Consider the following 20190-nt stretch of genomic DNA (forward strand, 5'->3'; position numbering starts at 1 on the left):
TGCAAACGATACCAGAGTGAAACATGACCAGAGTGCAAGATGACCAGGATCAACATTATCACATATGTATAACCATATTATTTTTAGGGATGGAAGCGAATATCCGAGTATCCGGATATCTGGATATCACCCAAGTATTCAGATACCAAAATTGGTATTCGAATATTCGTTAGGAATTAAAATTTCAATGAAATAGCTTAGCAGAGACATAGCAATTGTTATAAAACTTTTCAGATGAAATATTAGGTGATCAGGTGATCAACAGTGTCTGTCGCGAAGCGGGTATGTGTCACAAATCGTCTGCTAATTGGGTGTTTGCACAAGGCGTGATAATGTCCTTGTGCAGCACCTTGTGAAGTTTTATGACCTTGTTTACAAGTGTTGTTTTATGATCTCAGATGTGCTTAATTGACACTAATTGACACTATATTGATATTAAACGGATTGATCATTAATCCGTAGGAATTGATCGTCCAATCACAGCTATTAATGACCAATCATATTTTTGATGAATATGCATGAAGAAGTTATTGCTATCTGAACAATAAATACAAAAACAAATTTGTTTATCTTTTCACTTTACAATCAAATTTCCATCATTTTGCATCTTGTAATTGTGTTTTGTATTATTTATCGTTATTGCTGTATCACGACTACGGAAATATGCCTCCAACATTGACTTCGAGTGTACGGAAGTATTTCACAAAATCCGAGGATGGTAAAAGTGTTGTCGTCTTTTTGTCTTCTTATCTTCTCCGCAATTATATCCTTCATTACAAAACACCGCAGAAATTGTAGGTATTGCATTAAATCAAACAATGTAATGAAATAAAATTACAATCGACTATCAAATAATCAAAGTGTCATTTAACATGAAACCTGCTGATAAATAACTAATTCGAAAGCACGTGGCTGTAACCAAGCAACCACCTCGACCGAAGTGACTATCAAATTCGCGAGGTGTTTATGTGGTATTCATCATGAGTTTTATGATGTAAAATGAGTTGTTTAGCTTTGGTTATAACATTATAAATTATTAAGACTGAGAAAGAATGTATGAAAAAGTGAAATTGCCATATGACAATTTTAAATTAAGTGGACAATTACGTCAAATAACAGAAGGTGGGTGACATATAATAGGAAATTTACTTATAATGAAAGCAATTTGATACGAGTATCCAGATAGTATTCGAATACTTGATACGAATATCCGGATACCGATTTGGTATCCGGTTTCCATCCCTAATTATTTTCATTGTAAATTCAATAATTTGTACGTACCAACATTATGAGTTTCACTTTCATTAATTAATTTTTTTCCTTTGTGTACAATATAATTTTCCTTTGTGTACAATATAATTTTCCTTTGTGTACAATATAATACTGGAGATCAAGCTTGCACCCTAGCCATATGCAAATCTAAACAGTTAAGAAAATCGAGAAATTAGATCAGAAAAACTTTTGTTCAACTCATAAACAGCCACCAATGATTTGAATGCCTTAAAACCACTTTAAAACAACCACCATGAAAATAATTCCTTAAAGAATTATGACATTACTTCGAGTCTTAATGCTACCTCTCCTAGATTTGGAGGAATCTGTGGATTCAAAAATAAATTCAACATAGATTGAAATATAAAGTTTGAGGAATGGCTACATTCACCATTTGTTTCAGAATTTGAGCGTTATTAGTACAGAAAATGTTGCAGTTTATTTTTCCCATGTTTATACATGTACCTGTAGATTTAAGACAAATCAAAAGTAGCTACAGACACGAGAGTGCCATAATGTTTTATTTTTTACCATCTCTTATCGAGATATACAGTCGAACCCCGATGGCACGAAATCCAAGGGTCCTAAAATCCCTCAAGCCTCGAGAAATTCGAGCAAAGCGGGAATGCTTACATCCAGTAGAAACATTTTTTTTTTTATCCAGTTCGAGCCAATGAGGAAATCAAGCCAAACCAGTTCGAGCCAACGGGGTTTGACTGTACTTTAAAACAATAAATCAAGGTATTCCATGTACAATTACATTTAAACACCATTAATCCAAAGTTGTCGGGACTCAGATAATAAGTTCTGGTTAATGATATTTCGGGTGAATTTTTTTTAGAGAATGACAGTGATTCGAGAATTATTGGTGATAGAAAATATTAAGTTATAAAGATTGCAATGTCTCATACATGTTACCAATATGTTGTATTTTTGTTTGAGTGATTGTTCAGTATACATGTTAGTGGAATCTTGTTTAATTAATGATAAATTTTTTGGGTATATGCTTTTTTATCACCAACCAATATATCCTCCCGGGTTTGTTCCCCGAAACCTTCTCCAGATTGTTCAGAAGTGTGTTGAGTGAGTAATGTGGCGGTCAAATTCGTTAAGATAGACAATTCAAATGGGATATTCAGATGTGTGTAAGTCTATTTATACCCTGGTTAGAGGAACTAGTTAAGTTTGTGCACCAGTGTATAGCACTGTCACACAAGACCCCCAATCAAGTATTTTCTTTAGCGACCCTGGGACCCCTGGACTGACAGTCAGCTGTGTAACCACTAGACCACGTATCCGCCATGAATGATATTCAGATTGTTTTAACCAGCTTCTATATACAAACTACATCACGCCGAAGGAATTGCTCATTAACTGACATCGATGTTTGTTACACATCCTCAATGTCATTCTTTAACAAGTGCTAATTTTGCTTCATTTTCGCCTCAAGCCAATGTCCGCGTGCTACTGCAGTATGGTGCGAAAACTATGAAATGACCCAGTTCGAAACAAGGATTGATACAAAGGTGGTAATTACCAGTCAAAACCATAATATTGACTATGAAATAGCAATAATATTGAAATAGGGATTTTGGTTTACTGATAGAAATTTTAATAAAGCAAAGGGGAAATAAATTTGGGACCAAAAAATAATTTCGTAATAACAATAAATTTGGATAAATGGTGTTTGGATTAATGGTGTTCGGATTAACAGTGTTTAAATGAATGTGAAGTCTGGATGCCTAGTGACCTTATATTACTTTGGAATTATTTGACACGAGTTTTGTTTGCAGAAAAAGATTTTTTTATTTGGTTTTCAAATATTGCCAAATAAGTGTTTAATGTCTTTTATTTTAGATATTTGTTAGTAATCAGCAAGCAAATACCTTTTAAATGATTATAGGGTCAGAATTATACAGGGCCACAAAGCATCGAATTTAACATTAAAATGAATGGAGCTGTAAATACTGGGATATCTTTAACAATGTAGAAAGAGCTCAAAGAAGCCAGTGAACCACATATAGTATACATTATTTGCTGCTGAATACTATAACAAGAAAATAAGTTCAATGACAATGTACATAATTGCAATGATCCATTTTGGGAGTAAAGAAATACACGAGGTACAATGTACATGTACACAAAGCTCCAGCAGATGTTGTACAAGTTACAAGATGGTTACAAGCACACAAAACAGAGGATTTCTGTGTTATTATAACATATTCCGGCAGCAGGAAGTAGCTTATAAATGCCATTTCATCCCAAATTTTCCCAATAAACAATGTAAACTACATGTATATTATTCACAAAATGAAACATTCTACTGAATTGAGTTGAACTTAATTAGAACTATCAGCTGATAGGGAAGGAAGAGCATTAATACATATTTGCAAGAAGCTTTGCACATACATGAAACTGGATGAAAGCTACTTGTACTTGCATATAAAGAATGCTTCAGGAACAGTGCTGTGTTATTTCCTGTGATCATCCTGCTGGGGTTGGTTGAAGTAATATGGATAGTGGAAATTCAATACATGTGTATCTTACCTGACTTCTTGATTTGCAGGGTGAAACAAGGTTAAAGAATTTACCTGATAATGTTTTGTCAGGTAGGGGTGGGATAGGTATACAGGTGTATTTATTCTCCAACTGGATGTGGAGCCAGTCAAAGTGTTTGAAGCGCCGGCTCACTTGGATGTTGCTGAACTGCAAGTGAAATGAGGCACTCAGAAAAGGAATTGGATTCAAACCAAACTTCAAATCCGGACCAAACACAATCAAGCTAATGGTATACACAGTTTTCACAGCAAAGTAAACAAGAGTGCAGCAGAGTGAACTCCCACGCTTGTCTGTTCTTGTTTTTCCATTCGAATGAGGGGCAATACTTGACAGTTAGTAAAGCCAGAGTTATGTGCTTTGCTGTACATGTGCCTACATGTCTCTGCCTACATGTGAACCAAGTTTTAGATAAATATCTTGAACATGTTCAAGGTTGAAGTTATTGCACAATGAAGCCAATGACAACAAGGACACAAATGCTATCACAATACTCAACTTTCTTTCTTTAAAAAAAAGACAAGCTAATAAAACGGAAAAGTTCCCGACAAGTGAGCCAACTAATCACAACTGATGCTTACTGATGGTGTTAGTTGGTATGCGATGTAACTCTTCAAGCCCTTTAGCTTGCTCTCTTTCTTGGGTGATCGTATTGCACAGGTGAACGGCTGGTTGTTGGGCTGCCATCCTACCCCATCTGCTGTGTCCTGAAATGTAACACAATCACTGCTTTGGTATTCTAATATGTATGTTTGGTGACAATAGACCATAGTAAGGAAATTTAAGATATTACAGCTTCCTCTTAGGACACAAAAACAACTGAATGACCCTGGTTGATTTCTGATTAAACAATGCATATACCCTTTTCTTACTTTTCTAACCAAGAAATATAAAGCCTTTTTTCACAATCAAATGATAGAAACAGAACTATACAACAGGAAACACTGTGGTTTCATGCCATGTTTTTGTTACATGTTTGTATGAGAGCCACTTACGACAATTTGTATTTTATCTGATGCGGAAACGTTTGTGTTGGTAAAATGTCCCATCATGTAAGCCTCCCCGCCAGCCTTGGCAAACTGGGAAAACCTGATACACAAAAGTGCCTCATAATACATCTGCAGTAAAATCCACATTTATTTATATAGAGGTTAAATATTTTACACTTTTTTTTATTACGCAAACATTCCATGCAAGGAAATTATTATTGATAAATTCTGACTGATGATTGTTGCATTTAAGTGTTCAAGGTATTGAATTACACCATAAATTTGACAATGGCCCTATTTATCCTTTAACACAGTCATGTTGGCAGTTACCTGTTGAAGCTTTTCTTCACAGTGCCATATTTTGACATGTCATTGGGTGGGGAGGTACTAGCTGTGGCACTGCTTCTTTTGGAGTTCCCCTGCGATAGGCCAAAGTTACCTGACCCTTGTAATGGCTGGAAAAAAATAATATGGAAACTGAATCACGATAGTTAAATATTTCTGGCAACTATCAAATGTGGTTGCTTAATTGTTCACCCTACATGACTAGTTTAAACCGGATATGAGTGATCACACTATAAAGGGAAAATATTTTGGCACTTGAGATACTTGAATGAAAAATTAATGACTTTTAAATCTCAAGGATTTGAATGACTTGGTAGCTGAAGGGCTGAAACCATTCTGATGTGGAATTTTGGGGGTGCCTTCACATTTGAAGCAAACTTACACTAACAATAAATAATGGGACAACCAAAATATTCTTTACTTTTTTAAAGATAAAGACAAGAAGTGAAGACTATGATGCATCCCTGTGAATACCTTCATGTTCTGCCCTGCAGGTGGATTGTATGAGCCCTGGAGGTCCCCTGGGCCGGTGCTTGTGCTGGACTCCCCATCATCGCTCCAGTCATCATCCCATCCATCCACACTCTGCTGAGCCTCGACTCCACCCCCACCCCACCCGTTGTGATCCTCCGCCACTGGGGCAGATGGCATGGGGGGAGGGGGAGGGGGAAAGGAAGGCATAGGTGGTTCTATCAACTGAAATACAGGGTTGTACTGGTTATGTCCAACCTTAAAAACCAGCAGATGCTACAAAGAAATGTTTATATTGACATTTCTCTACCTTCCTATATCACAAGAATGACACAATCAAATGTGATTAATTATTGCAAAGTTTTGTTTTAAAATTGAACATGAAGCATTAAACAAAGATATAAGAAATGTGAACATGTAAATGTATGATGATATACCTCTACATATGCCTGTGGTATGAGTCCAGTTTTGCCAAGGTAGCTACGAGCCTCCCACCATCCATCCCCAACATCCTGAAATACATGTACAATATTTTGGCTGCATACAAACAAGTCAGCAAATGAAAGCATGCAAATTGTGAAATTAAAGCATTTCTTTAATTATCTTCACCATCTTCTTATTTTTATCTACATACAATTATACAATAAGCAATTATTATATCTTTCTTATCTCAAAATGAGAGTCCAACTTGATAGTTCAAAATAAAAGACCAAATTAAGTGCAATGGTGCACTTTTCATGTCATTAATAAAAGCAACACACATGGATTAATACACCAAACGTTATGAAAATTCAAAAACATTAAAAACAATTCAGACCTTAAGGTTGTTGTTTTTTTCAATACTATACATGTTCAATGTTTTTTATCATTTAATAATTGATTTTTCAGGATGTAAGCATACAAATGCCTTTTGCATCCTCTATACATGAGGTGACTGTTCATTTGGTATGAGAAAGGATCCTGAAGATCCAGAAATAAATCATGGTAACCTACATCTTAAAACATGGTTTGAGTCAATCATATCAACCTGACTTAGATACTAAGTTTCATACCTATCATATTGTTGTCTTTGAAAAGAATAATGCCTGAATCATTAGGCTCAAGACCACAGTTATCTGCCCCCCGTTGACCAAGATCCGGATGTGAATACAGAAACAAAGAGTGCTTGTGTTCAAGTATCAATATTTTATTAAAATTGAATGAAAAAGAAGCAAAAAATGTTCTTTTTGCAGAGAACTTGACTGAATTTGACACTCTATTGCAGAAATTGATAGTTTTCAATGTAAATATTGGAAAAATCATAGCTTGTGGAAGTCTGAAAATTAGTTGTTTGTAGCCGATTGACTCCCTGGCGGAAGGGTTATGTATTTGAACTCAATTTTGACAGTCGGGTCAATGGTCAACATGGTGTTTTCTTGTGATTATATTTTGTGTCTTGAATTGTTCTAGAGATGCCATGTCCTTGTTTTTCAATTTGGGTGTGTATAAAGTCAAAAGCCAGGTTAGTGTCTATATGAAACATATAGTAAAAATAACTGTGGTCTCACGCCTGATATAGAGGAAGCTTTTGGAGGGGTGGCCTATTTTAAATTGTTATAAATTCTTAATTTATACAGCTATCTGGTTGAAATTTGGCCAGTTGACAGTGCTTAGCCATAGAATATTGGTGTTTGAGTATGAAATGTGAAAATCTTATATTACATAATATAAATTAATAATATATAATTTTCTTATATATTTTTGACATTTTTAAAAAAAACTACTTTCACTTTCAATTTAATGTTTGGAAATAGTTCCAAATGATGGTAACTAATGAATGAAAGCCTCACTTTCAATTCCAAAGTATAAATGGAGGGATTTTTTTGACATAGGAAGCAGACCCAGGAGGAACTGTCTGTTGAAGACCCCCCCCCCCCCCACCAAGCTGCCCACCAGAGGCCAAGCTGTACTTGGTGTTTGCCAACATGCTGTAATTTGTAAGTACTTCAAGATAATATATTAGAAAATGGTATCCAAACTGAAGTACAAAGTGAGACAGTTTGGTCATAAAAGCCCATTGAGACTGTTTGTTCCATTCCTAAATGAATTTCTTTCATGTTGTCAATCATTTCTGATGTGGCTTTGATAATAATATTATTTTCTAATGAAACTGCTGACTTGTATCAGTCTTTGGTCTGTATTGTGCATCTATTCACACATTTTGTTTGCTCTTTTAAGCAAACATTACAATAATTGCAAATTCTATAAGCAATTAAACAAAACTTACTGCACATAGGATGCAGAATGATGTTTTATTTAGTGTGCATATGATTTTCAGCTTATGGACAAGAAAACATATACTTTAACAATCACAGCAACACAATGAGATCCCAATTTTACAGAAATAATGCCACCTTTCATTAATTCATTAATTCATTCTATCAATCATTCATATATATTCATTAATTCATTCATTTATTCAATTTATTCATTGAAAAACTTGACATTTCTCAAGGCAAAATAAATAAAAAGTGAGCAGCTTTCATAAAGAATAGAGCCTTTTCCCTTAATGCATTAAAAAACACAACCTTAATACAGTATAAATGTTTTAAAAACCCTAATTTATTGCTTATTTTAATAGCCAGCCTGGTTGCTGTAGCCACAGAGGAATTTTCAAGGACAAGAACCAGTGCTGGTAAAACTGTGGTCTCTGTGGTTTTCCATACCGGCTCTCGGCAAGGATTTTCAAGAAAGGAATACCATCTCCAAGTAAGAAGAAATTCTAAGCATGTCTGGTTTGAATGCTTGCAAAATGCATCTGGGTACTCAATAAGATGAGGTTTACCTTTGATTTGTTAAAAACTGATTGCAAAATGTCCAAAAGACTATATATTCTATTAAATTTGTCCTGAAAATCTTTGAATTCATGAACTTTTCTGCATATTTATCACATTTATGACTATGTTAAAGGTTGTGTATGCCTCAAATGAGTGTTTACAGGCCTTTTTCAAACTTTAACAGTAGTGGCAGATAGTTTTATTTGTGTAAAACATTGCTTTTGTGTCTTGCTTGCAGATCATGATGTGCCAATAAGCTCCAGTTAGCTGCGGCCTTTTCCCCAGGCGGTAGTCCTGCAATCTGAATCCAGGAGATGCAGCTCTGAATCCAATATTTCAGAAGAATGAAGATGTTAGTCAACTCTGTAGTGCTTGTTTGTGTGTAAATGATTCCAATGAGTGAGATTTATAGCAAATCAGGTGTAAATAAGCATCTTATAGACAATAGTGAAGTGCTGTACTCTGAATTTAATGCCAAATCTAGCCTTCAAAACAGATTCTTAAAGTAATTTTTTTTTAAAAATGGGCATAATAATGCTATCTCTGCATTTTCTACATCATGTAGCCACCTCATACATGAAAACACTAGCAGTTGTCATGAATCTTTAAGTTTTGGTGTGTTTTTTGCCATTTCCTTTGTTGCGCCATTTGTCCCGGAAGCCAACAATTTGGCATATAGTGTTGTTTAGACTGTCTATTAACACATTATCACTAAATTTCTTGTGTTAAACTGAACAGTTCTGTTACCTTTGTATATAAGTGGACCAGAAAAGCAAAATTTTGACAAGTTGAGGCATTTCAGTTGGGCTCTATGTCATTTTTTATATAAAACACTAAGCCGATGAAGTGGAAAAACCTTATTTTGCTTAGAAAAAATCTTAAAAGAGTAGGCAGGCCAGTTTTGTGGTGCTGTTCTATAGACACCATTAAAAGCTACAAGGAAAACTTTACTTGGTCAAATTATTCCAATGCATCAGGAAATAATGGCTCTTCAAAGGTTTGCGGCTTAACATTTGAGGGAAATGGCTGTTTCTGCTTTTTATGAAAATACCACAGGTGCTAATACTTGTCTCATTCATTTAGTGTTTGATATATCATTGCCAAACTTTCAGTATGTGTTGCATATAGCCTGAAGCTGAACTATAGGAGTTTTGAAGTCTGTTTCTGAAAAAATGTTGCTTAAATAGGCTCAAGACCACAGTTATCTGCCCCCCGTTGACCAAGATCCGGATGTGAATACAGAAACAAAGAGTGCTTGTGTTCAAGTATCAATATTTTATTAAAATTGAATGAAAAAGAAGCAAAAAATGTTCTTTTTGCAGAGAACTTGACTGAATTTGACACTCTATTGCAGAAATTGATAGTTTTCAATGTAAATATTGGAAAAATCATAGCTTGTGGAAGTCTGAAAATTAGTTGTTTGTAGCCGATTGACTCCCTGGCGGAAGGGTTATGTATTTGAACTCAATTTTGACAGTCGGGTCAATGGTCAACATGGTGTTTTCTTGTGATTATATTTTGTGTCTTGAATTGTTCTAGAGATGCCATGTCCTTGTTTTTCAATTTGGGTGTGTATAAAGTCAAAAGCCAGGTTAGTGTCTATATGAAACATATAGTAAAAATAACTGTGGTCTCACGCCATTACACTGTAATGTGAAGTGTTATCACTATATACTGACACTAGCACACAGCAACTGGGAGGCCTAAGCGTTATATAGAAACCCTGTCATTTTAATATTTGATACTGTTATTTAAATTTGTGTCATTTCATGTTTGAATAGATTCAAGTCAGTTGTTACTTGTTTCAGTCATTGCTATTCCTAGAGTTTATTTTATTAGTTGTTTAAGGTGTAAGAAGATTTTTCCGCCATTTTTATTTATAATTAAGTGAAGGACAATACAAACAAATGTAAACAGAGTCTGCCAACACCAAAAACAAGTATTACCTGTAAACATACAAATTCAAAATACTTGTTTACACACAGCTAATCATTCAATCATAGAACAAGAATAAAAACACTGATCAACAAGGTGTTTTCACTGACAGCTATAATGGAATAGATTTATGAATTTTTCTTGAAAGTATTTAAATATTAAAATGCTGGCAAATATGTGGTTGCCAGGAAACCACTTCTTTCTAGTATAACAATTGACAATTGGTTGCACATGTGAACAAGGCACAATGTGACGTCTAGACTCAATTTCTATGTTAGTAAGTCATTGTTTCACAGTTTATTGTACACTCTGCACATATATTACAAATGATTAGAGGTTTACAATAAATTAGGTCAAGCTGTGTAAGTACCATTGCTACGAAAAAGAACGATATATTGTTACGATCTCGCATAGGTTTGGTTCATTACCATTCAAAGGCCCATTACATTTAACAATTTATTTCTAAGAACAACCATAAACAATGGAGAACTTATTAATATAACAGTTCATTTATAACTTTATATCATGAAATGTTTCCACAGTAGGTGTCCGCACTTAGTTTATAATGACTATACATTCACAGCAGGGCTTCTAAAAACCGGCAATTTGCCGGTCTGGACCGATTTTGACCAAGCCAGACCGATTTCAGTTTCAAAAAGTGTAAAAAAAATCGGTCCGAAATTTTCTAAAATTTTTTGTAATTTCGGTCCAAAACAACTAAGTCAGTAAAAGATGTAGAAATTGTAATACACAAACATTCATGGGTCATTCACACATTCAAAACTACATCCAATAGGTCATAAAAGTGTCTTGGTTACCATGAGACCGATGCGACAAGCTGCTTTTTTGCTACGCTGATCACTCTATAGCCTATCTGTTAATTAGCAGATGCTTGCAATCGGTCCAATCACGTGTTTTGGTATAAGCAGAAGACACAATTAAACAAACTGTGTTAATTATCTGCTTGCAGCTTTCCTGATTAAGTGTTGAAATGGGTCCATATTTTCACATGGCAATATGCTATGTCGTCGTCGATCATTACATGATATCACGGACTTATAAAGCTGTCATGGTTTATAGGTCCATGATGATGTCCGTTTGTTGATTACAAAACGGTTAAATTTAAATTGTTATAAGAAACCATTGCTGGTTAAAAACGGCTTTAAAGATAAATGCATGTCATTGTTAATCTGTGAACGCATTGAAATACCGTATTAATTAACGTAATAATATATAGGATATCAACAGCGATACGCTTGATTAACTACATAGTCTGACAGCTGAGTCCGCCGCTTACGTCATATTTATTTTATATTTATTAAATCATAATACTGTTTCACTTTTTGTCGTCTGCGCCGCCTCCCGACAGCCACAGTTAATTACGATTGCAGTCTATCTTGTTAGAAATGCCGCAGAATTCGATGAGAATCTCATTTGAATAAAACTTGTATCAATGACTATACGAATCAGCTATGCTGGCTCTAGAGCCCTCTTACGAATTGCCACATCGCAAAAAATATTGACAGAAAAGACGTCGCGAAAATGTATGTCATTTCTATAAAATCAGACTATTGAACACGTCTTTCTTTTTTTTTTTGGGGGGGGGGGGATTTTTGGGGGGGGAGGGGGGCGTCGCTGGGTCCGGACCAATTGAGGTTCCAAAGTTTTAGTAGCCCTGATCCACAGTTCTTGTAAGCCTATCTTGAAAATATTTAATATACTAGCAATTCAGGTTAACTTCACTATTAACTCCTATTGAATTGCAACAAATTAACAATGGCGTATACACATACGCTTCCATAGAAATATGTATCAGTTTCACTTAAATAACATTTACCCTAATGTAAATTAAATCTTTATGAAAGAAGTGATTCTACTGCTTCATTAAAATATCTAGGAATCCCCTTAATTCCTTATATTGCTATTTTAATAAGTTATATTATTAATAAAATAGTATTAACATAGTTTTCCGCATATAGTGTTTTTTTTAATAATTTTGAACCAAGCACAAAATATGGCCTCTCCATGAAACCCAAAGCAAGAATGCCATCTCCAAGCAAATTTCCAGGGATTTTGGCCATGAACTGGCCATATCTGGGCCGGGCCGTTTTTTAGCCAGTGTCAAAACAGAGCAGCTAAAAAATGGCCATGTTTTAAATAAAACCACTTTTGACATGACACTTGGACCCAGCCAAGAAACTGCCAACCCTACTGTAGCAGGAACTGTGGCTGCCATATTGGATTTATATGAAAAACAACGTAGACATCTTACATATAAATGTAAAATTCTATAATTCAATTAAGTATTTTATCACTAACCAAATTAAATAGATTTTTAGACATGAAAAATGCATTGTGAATGACAGAGAGTTCACCAGGAATTACGTTAAACCGCTGATAAAAATGGCTAACAATTTCAACACGGCATGAAAATGTCTTTAAATGCCGAAACCAGTGCAAGTAGGTTCTAATAAGATTACAACTTCGCTCATCTTTGGATTACTAAACATACTGTGACATATCCAAGTTAGAATATTTGTATTTAGGAATGAATTTCTATAAACAACATGATCCCTGTCGGACCAAAATATCATATCACAAAAATATATACCGGTACGGTAAGAAACTATCTATCTGCTAGAAAAAAGTAAGACTTATTCTTTAAACATATTAAAACAAATTTGTAATGTTGACAATAATATTGAGGTAAAGAGCTAATTAGCCTGGTACATTCCTAAAATAATTCAGTATAGCCTTTAAAAACTTCCCTATATTCATTAATAACTTTTTATCTGATTCATTCATCATCGTTTTACAAAAGAAAAAAAGATAAAAAAAAATTGTCACCGACATTGTTTGATTGACAAAGATGACACTTCCTATCATTATGCCATTGTCCCTTTTCAATAGGGAGATGATGATTACATGGAAAATTTTATCCAATATTGCAAATGGAATAAGTAACATTTAAAAAATAGCATACATAATCAAATAAATCCTTAGATGGTCTTCATTTCAAAAATCAATGTTAGGGTCACTGGTCATTTTAGCCATCTCCACAAAGGCCTGTTTTTCACAAAAAAAGCAAGTTTTAACTTTCAATGTTTGAAAAAGCAATAAAAAATGAAACACTCAGAAGTTAAAAGTTGCTTATTTAGTTGATCTTACAGGTCAAAATCAGGAACAGGATAAAAACCAACCAGAAAATTTGTTTACATACTTATTGGGAGTGTAAAATATTGACAAGTCATTTACATTTTTATACAGCTGTAAACATATGTCTGTTTTTGTTGTAAACTATGCTTGGCCAAAAAAGTCTTATGACATGGAATATAACAGATAAATATGTGTAGATTTTCAAGTGAAATATTTTCTTTTATAATATCAAATGAAAGGAGATTCTTAACCAGTTAATCTGCTACCAAATTCAGAATGATTCATTGTAAAAGACATAATACTTTATTCCATTTAACCCACATACCGGTATGACATCAAAAGTCATAAACTAGCCCTCTTCGTATTCATCTTCAAACAATATCCAATATAAAGTACTTGTTAATCAAACCAATGAGTTTTTAACAAACCAAGATTGTTTGAAGGAATTTGATGCAAGTATCACCAGACCTATTAGTGACCGAAGGAAAATTTCTGTGAAATTATTTTAAAATCTGGCCAGCGGTTTCTGAGGAGAAGACTTTCAAAGTTTTCCAATACCAAATATGTTTTTTTCGATGTTGTAAATTATTGATTTACACTTTTGTTTTAATGTAGGGAAGCTTTTACATTTTACAATCTTTTCTGTCAACAACAAAAGCTTGACCTATTTTTAGGGTACCAAGTTTGGTGAAAACGGGTTGTTAGCCAAATTTAAAGAGCAGACACTGTTGATCGTGTTTTGCCAATTCAAGAGTTATAACTTGTAAGTGACTGAGGCTGCCTATCAACCTTGACAAAGCTTTTTTGCCCAAACACATTCTAATCAAATTTGGTGATGATTTGACAAAGACTTATGAAGTTATTAATAGTACCACACCCAATGTAAGGTAATTTCTATAGTTCAAGGGTGATTTCTCTTGAGTGGTTTAAGTGATATGGCTGGTTATAAAAATTGTCTTAGATATTATGTCCATGCAGATTCTGACCAAATTTGGTTATGATTTGACAAAGGCTTCTTAATTTATTGACCGAACAAGAACGATTTGAAGTAAATTCAATAGTTCAAGGGCGATAACTCAAGCGATATGGCTGGTAAACATACCTGTCCAAGATACTATGCTCATACCCATTCTGACAAAATCAAGGAATGATTAGACAAATGCTTTACTATTATTGATCTGACAACATACTGGACACTGTGAGCCGGCCAGTGTGCCACAGGTTAAACTATAATATGTCCTGTTCTTTGAATTGGTGTATAAAACACTTGTGACTGATAAATATATCCTTCGAAATATCAATATTTTAATGCAATATTTATACGACTTATTTTCTGCTTATATAAAACCGATGAAAATTAACAGCAAATAATAAAATACATCTCATCACCCATTTACCTTCTAGATATTAGCCAGGAGAAAGAAACAACATGCATTCGACAATAATAAAAAAACACACGTACATTTAATATTGGATGCACAAACTGAGTTAATGTATATATTTCAAAAGTTGCTAATTTGAGATACTAGTGAGAGACGCCATATAAACATCATGTAATGGAAACATTTCCTGTATAATATAAATAAAAAAATTATATGGATTTTTTTAACGCTTTGCCTTAGTTGAATCAATAAAGGAAGCATTTCACATTTCCACGGAAGTTTTTTTAGAATAAAATTTACCTGTTGTAAAATAGTAAGCGTTTCTCCACTCTGAAAGCTGAGTTCACCATTAGATTCATCACCCTCAAATTCATACAGAGTCTGTGCCTGGAAGTAAAAACATTGAACGTGTACATGTAGCTTCTTTAAACACAGTTACCTTGTTTTGTCAGACTCACTAGCAATTATGTAAAGGGTTAGACTGAAATAATGATTCAGTACATCATTCTTTGGATGCATCAGTGTTTACTTTTCTTTCTGTCAGTTCCATAAGTCATCTTAGTGAAATCTTGCATATTTTTGCAAACAAAAATAAGTTGGTAGCGCAGGTCAGATCTTTTACATGAATATTATATCTTTTCTTAAAAACTTATGGTACACAAAACTACTGTTACCATTCAAACAAGAGATGTTTGTCAAACATTATGCCCCCCCTGAGCGCCATGTTGTTATATGGACAATTGAATGAAATATGCATGGACCAAAATGACAGCTGATTTGTCGCTAACATTGTATGCCGCTGAGGCAGTTTTAAGATTATGACCATTCAAAGTTTGAGGATAGAGTGTGTTATGACCATGACCTTTGACTCTATGACCTCAAAATCCATAGTAGTCATCAGCTGGTCACCAAAAATCTAAATGTTAAGTTTGAGGGCCATGGGTGCAGGCATTGACAAGTTATCACACAGACAAGCATTTTTCGTTCAAGGTCACTGTAACCTTGACCCTTGATCCAATGACCCCTTAAATCTTAAGGGGTCATCTACAGGTCAGACACAACTCCAAGTCAAGTTTGAGAGCCATGGGTGCAGGCATTGTCCAATTATCACTTGAAACATTTTCGCATTCAAGGTCACTGTGAACCTGACCTTTGACCCAAAGATTCCTAAAATCAATAAGGGTCATCTCCTGGTCAGGCCCAACTTACATGTCAAGTTTGATGATCATAGATTCAGGCATTGTTGAGATATCACTGGGAGAAGATTTGTTAACTTTTTTGCGTTAAAGGTTACTGTGACCTGGACCTTGGCCTGATGACCCCCTATGTCAAGAGGGGTCATCTACTGGTCAGGCCCGACCTTCATGTCAAGTTTGATGACCATAGGTCCAGGAATTGTCGAGTTTGCTTTCAAGGTCACTGTGACCTTGATCTCTGACCCCTTAAATCAATAGGGGTCATCTACTGGTCAGGCCCAACCTCCAAGTCAAGTTTGAGGGCCATGGGCGCAGGCATTGTTGAGTTATCACTCGGGCAACCTTTTATCGTTCAAAGTCACTGTTACCTTGACCTTTGGCCCAATGACCCCTAAAATCAATAGGGGCCATCTACTGGTCAGGCCCAACCTCCAATTCAAGTTTGATGGCCGTGGGTGCAGGCATTGTCAAGTTATCACTCAGACAACCTTTTACCATTCAAGGTCACTGTGACCTTGACCTTTGGCCCGATGACCCCCAAAAACAATAGGGGTCATCTACTGGTCAGGCCCAACCTCCAAGTCAATTATGAGGGCCATGGGTGCAGGCATTGTTGAGTTATCACTCGGACAACCTTTTACCATTCAATGTCACTGTGACCTTGACCTTTGGCCCGATGACCCCCGAAAACAATAGGGGTCATCTACTGGTCAGGCCCAACCTCCAAGTCAAGTTTGAGGGCCATGGGTGTAGGCATTGTCGAGTTATCACATGGACAACCTTTTACCATTCAAGGTCACTGTGACCTTGACCTTTGGCCATATGACCCCCAAAAACAATAGGGTTCATCTACTGGTCAGGCCCAACCTCCAAGTCAATTATGAGGGCCATGGGTGCAGGCATTGTTGAGTTATCACTCGGACAACCTTTTACCATTCAATGTCACTATGACCTTGATCTTTGACCCGATGAGCCCCAAAAACAATAGGGGTCAGCTACTGGTCAGGCCCAACCTCCAAGTCAAGAATGAGGGCCAAGAGTGCAGGCATTGTCGAGTTATCACTCGGACATCCTTTTACCATTCAAGGTCACTGTGACCTTGACCTTTGGCCCGATGACCCAAAAAAACAATAGGGGTCATCTAATGGTCAGGCCCAACTTCCATATCAAGTTTGATGACCATAGGTCTAGGCATTGTTGAGTTATCACTCGGACAAGCTTTAAAATTATTTTACCATTAAAGGTCACTGTGACCTTGACCTTTGACCCGATGAGCCCTAAAATCAATAGGGGTCATCTACTGGTCAGGCCCAACCTTCATGTCAAGTTTGATGACCATACGTCCAGGAATTGTTGAGTTATCACTCGGACAAGCTTTGGTCTAACGACGGACCGACCGACCAACCGACCGACCGACATGCCTGTGCAAAGCAATATACCCCTCTTCTTCGAAGGGGGGCATAATAAAAATAAAACAAAATAATGATACAGATTTTTGCGATGCCTGTCTGGAGCCATTACTATGTTACATATAGACAAAATAGAATTAAATGTACTGGCTATGAAAATCTAGAAAAGTACTGAACATTTTTTTATAGTAATTACATTTCTCATAAAGAAAGTAAGGCTCCTGATCTAAAAATTATTTATTTTTAAAGAGAATTTAGGTGTCTTAAATAAACAGTAAAATCCGCAGTGCACAGAAGTCAGCACCACAGATATTATCTATGTCTATAACAGTACCAGTAATTTGATAAAGTATATTAATTAAAAAAAATCTCAACAAATTTTCATGATTGACAACAAAATGTTCATGAAAATGAAAATGTTACTCTGCCAGGACGAGTATTTATAGGTGAAATATATATATAAAAAATATGTTGTTGAGCTTACCCGACCCACATTTTAAGGGAGTTGGAGGGTAGGTTTTTCTCTTCCTTACCCTTTAATTCCATAATGAAAAACAAAAATAAAACATAACCATTGAAAAGGCATTAAGATATATCTCTGCTTCCATAAGCCTTGTCCATTGTTTACATTTTTATACAGATACCATATTCCATGTGTCCATGAAAAGATTAAAGGAAATCATATTTTTATGTACAAATAACATATATTTAAAATTTAAATTCTATGTTAATAATGAAAATAGAAATAGGTTTTGTTAGAATGTTTTACTTCCATGTAATGCCGTACAAGTTTGACTTAAATTGTCATCAAAATCAAATGTTTTTTATGCCTTCTTATTTCTAGTTCATTAATTGTTTATATAGTTAAGCTTTTGCCACTATTTCTGTACATTTTCAAGTCAAAAACAGTGAACATAAACCTTTATTATCCATTTCAAACATAAAATACTTCACTAAATACAATTTCAATATTTTTCAAACCCACCCATTTTTTGCACAAACCCGTTTAGACGTTAGGGATTTGAAGAATCCTGTACAACACGTCTATTACTTTAGACTAACTGTGTATGATGTAGATTCATAGCATGAAAACTAGGCCACAACTAATGACTTGTTTGGCCTTAGGGCAGTATTCCATGTGCATGCTGGCTGCATACTTTCAAATCAAACCATTTACATACTGTTGGGTCTATTCTATGTGCCTGAGACTGTTTTTGACTTGAACATGTACAGAAATAGTGGCAAAAGCTTTACTATATAAACAATTAATGAACTAGAAATAAGAATGCATAAAAACATTTAATTTTGATGACAATTTATTGTACGTTGACAGATTTTTTTACGATTTCTGATGATTTTTTGGACTACATACAAGGTCTGTGCAGATCTTTTTTTTTTATTTGCCCTACAATAGTTTCACAGGTTAAGCAAATAATTGATATGCATGAATAATAGGTACCTAGCCCAGTGCAAGTGTTATGATATCATAGTGTCAAGATTCAAACCCATATTTTAGATATTTCTTCTATTCTAAAAAACACATAAGCTGAATTAATACATGTTTCTACGGTTAATTCTGCTGTGATACTTTTTCCAAACACGGATAATATATTTGCATATCCTTAACATTGCAAAACATACTATTCGCCGATGATTCATTGGTCACATATTTTCTGTCCCCCACCCACAAATTTAACCAATGGGGGCGTTGGTTTTCTACGTTTCTACGAAAACATTAGAATAAACAACACTACAGATATTTGGAGAAATATATAAGAACAATGTGAATACATTGATTTCGCGAGAAAATGTTACTTGCAACAGGAAATAAAATATAACAGTCACTAAAAACTTATTGACAACTAAAACACTACCTGCACTTCCGCCATTTTGAAGTCAGCTGACCAATACAGCGCCACCTTGAGAAAGAAAAAGTAAACAAACGCACGTGTCAGCTGTCAAACTGTGTGACATCATTTTGAATAAAATGTTGACTCAAGTTTTTATGGTCTTGTATTTCATATCAATAAGTGTGTAATTTTTATTAGGAAATATTTAGAAATTAATTTGTTTTATGTAAATTTTAGGATATAACGTATTTAATAGAGGGTGTACTGTAGACGGTTATTTGTGTTACGTTAAATACAATACAGTGTCACGTAAAATTCTAACTTATATATTAGAAAATGTTGTTCGTAAGCGATACACAATTTAGTTTAATCATATTTTATTGTATATATAATATACGCACGTCATATAAATCATTTCAACAAATAATATAATTATACAATTGGGTTTGGTTATAACAACGTTAGAAAATGGCCCTCAATTTATACTGTACATGAAAAAAAATCTTTTTTTAATTATCTTTAACTTTTTTGACAATAACATTTGCAAAATAAGATAGTAAAATGGACAATTTGACGTTACAAAACGATAAGCACAATACATATTTTTATTTGAAACATAATAATAAATTCATTATAGAGGTATGTATAATGATGATGCGTAAATATGAAAACATGATACTGTACAAATTTATAGCTATAAATAAATAGAAAGAATTACACATATATACATAGATAAAATCATAAATAAACACTAGTTAATCAATCCATGCATTTTGTCACGTAAAAAAACAACGACTATTAACAATGTTCAAG

General features: G+C 34.7%; 1 protein-coding gene and 1 long non-coding RNA gene across 2 annotated transcripts in view; one reads left to right on the forward strand and one right to left on the reverse strand.

Annotated features, from left to right (window-relative positions):
* The window catches only part of LOC128231139 (sorting nexin lst-4-like), a 33924-nt gene extending 14474 nt beyond the window's left edge, over positions 1 to 19450 (reverse strand). Inside the window, exons 1-8 of the mRNA XM_052943580.1 lie at positions 19402 to 19450; positions 15223 to 15309; positions 6071 to 6145; positions 5637 to 5858; positions 5148 to 5272; positions 4824 to 4917; positions 4410 to 4535; positions 3864 to 3978 (exon numbers count right to left, since the gene is read on the reverse strand). Coding sequence (XP_052799540.1) covers positions 3864 to 3978; positions 4410 to 4535; positions 4824 to 4917; positions 5148 to 5272; positions 5637 to 5858; positions 6071 to 6145; positions 15223 to 15309; positions 19402 to 19416 — 859 coding nt within the window. The 5' untranslated portion in view covers positions 19417 to 19450. The remainder of the gene's footprint in view (positions 1 to 3863; positions 3979 to 4409; positions 4536 to 4823; positions 4918 to 5147; positions 5273 to 5636; positions 5859 to 6070; positions 6146 to 15222; positions 15310 to 19401) is intronic.
* Positions 7515 to 8901, forward strand: LOC128231140 (uncharacterized). The gene is made up of 3 exons (XR_008260303.1): positions 7515 to 7609; positions 8254 to 8381; positions 8688 to 8901. It is a non-coding gene; the product is annotated as an uncharacterized LOC128231140 (long non-coding RNA).
* Positions 19451 to 20190: the final 740 nt, after the last annotated feature.

This window comes from Mya arenaria, chromosome 4 (genome assembly GCF_026914265.1).
Source record: "Mya arenaria isolate MELC-2E11 chromosome 4, ASM2691426v1".
Lineage (NCBI taxonomy): Eukaryota > Metazoa > Mollusca > Bivalvia > Myida > Myidae > Mya > Mya arenaria.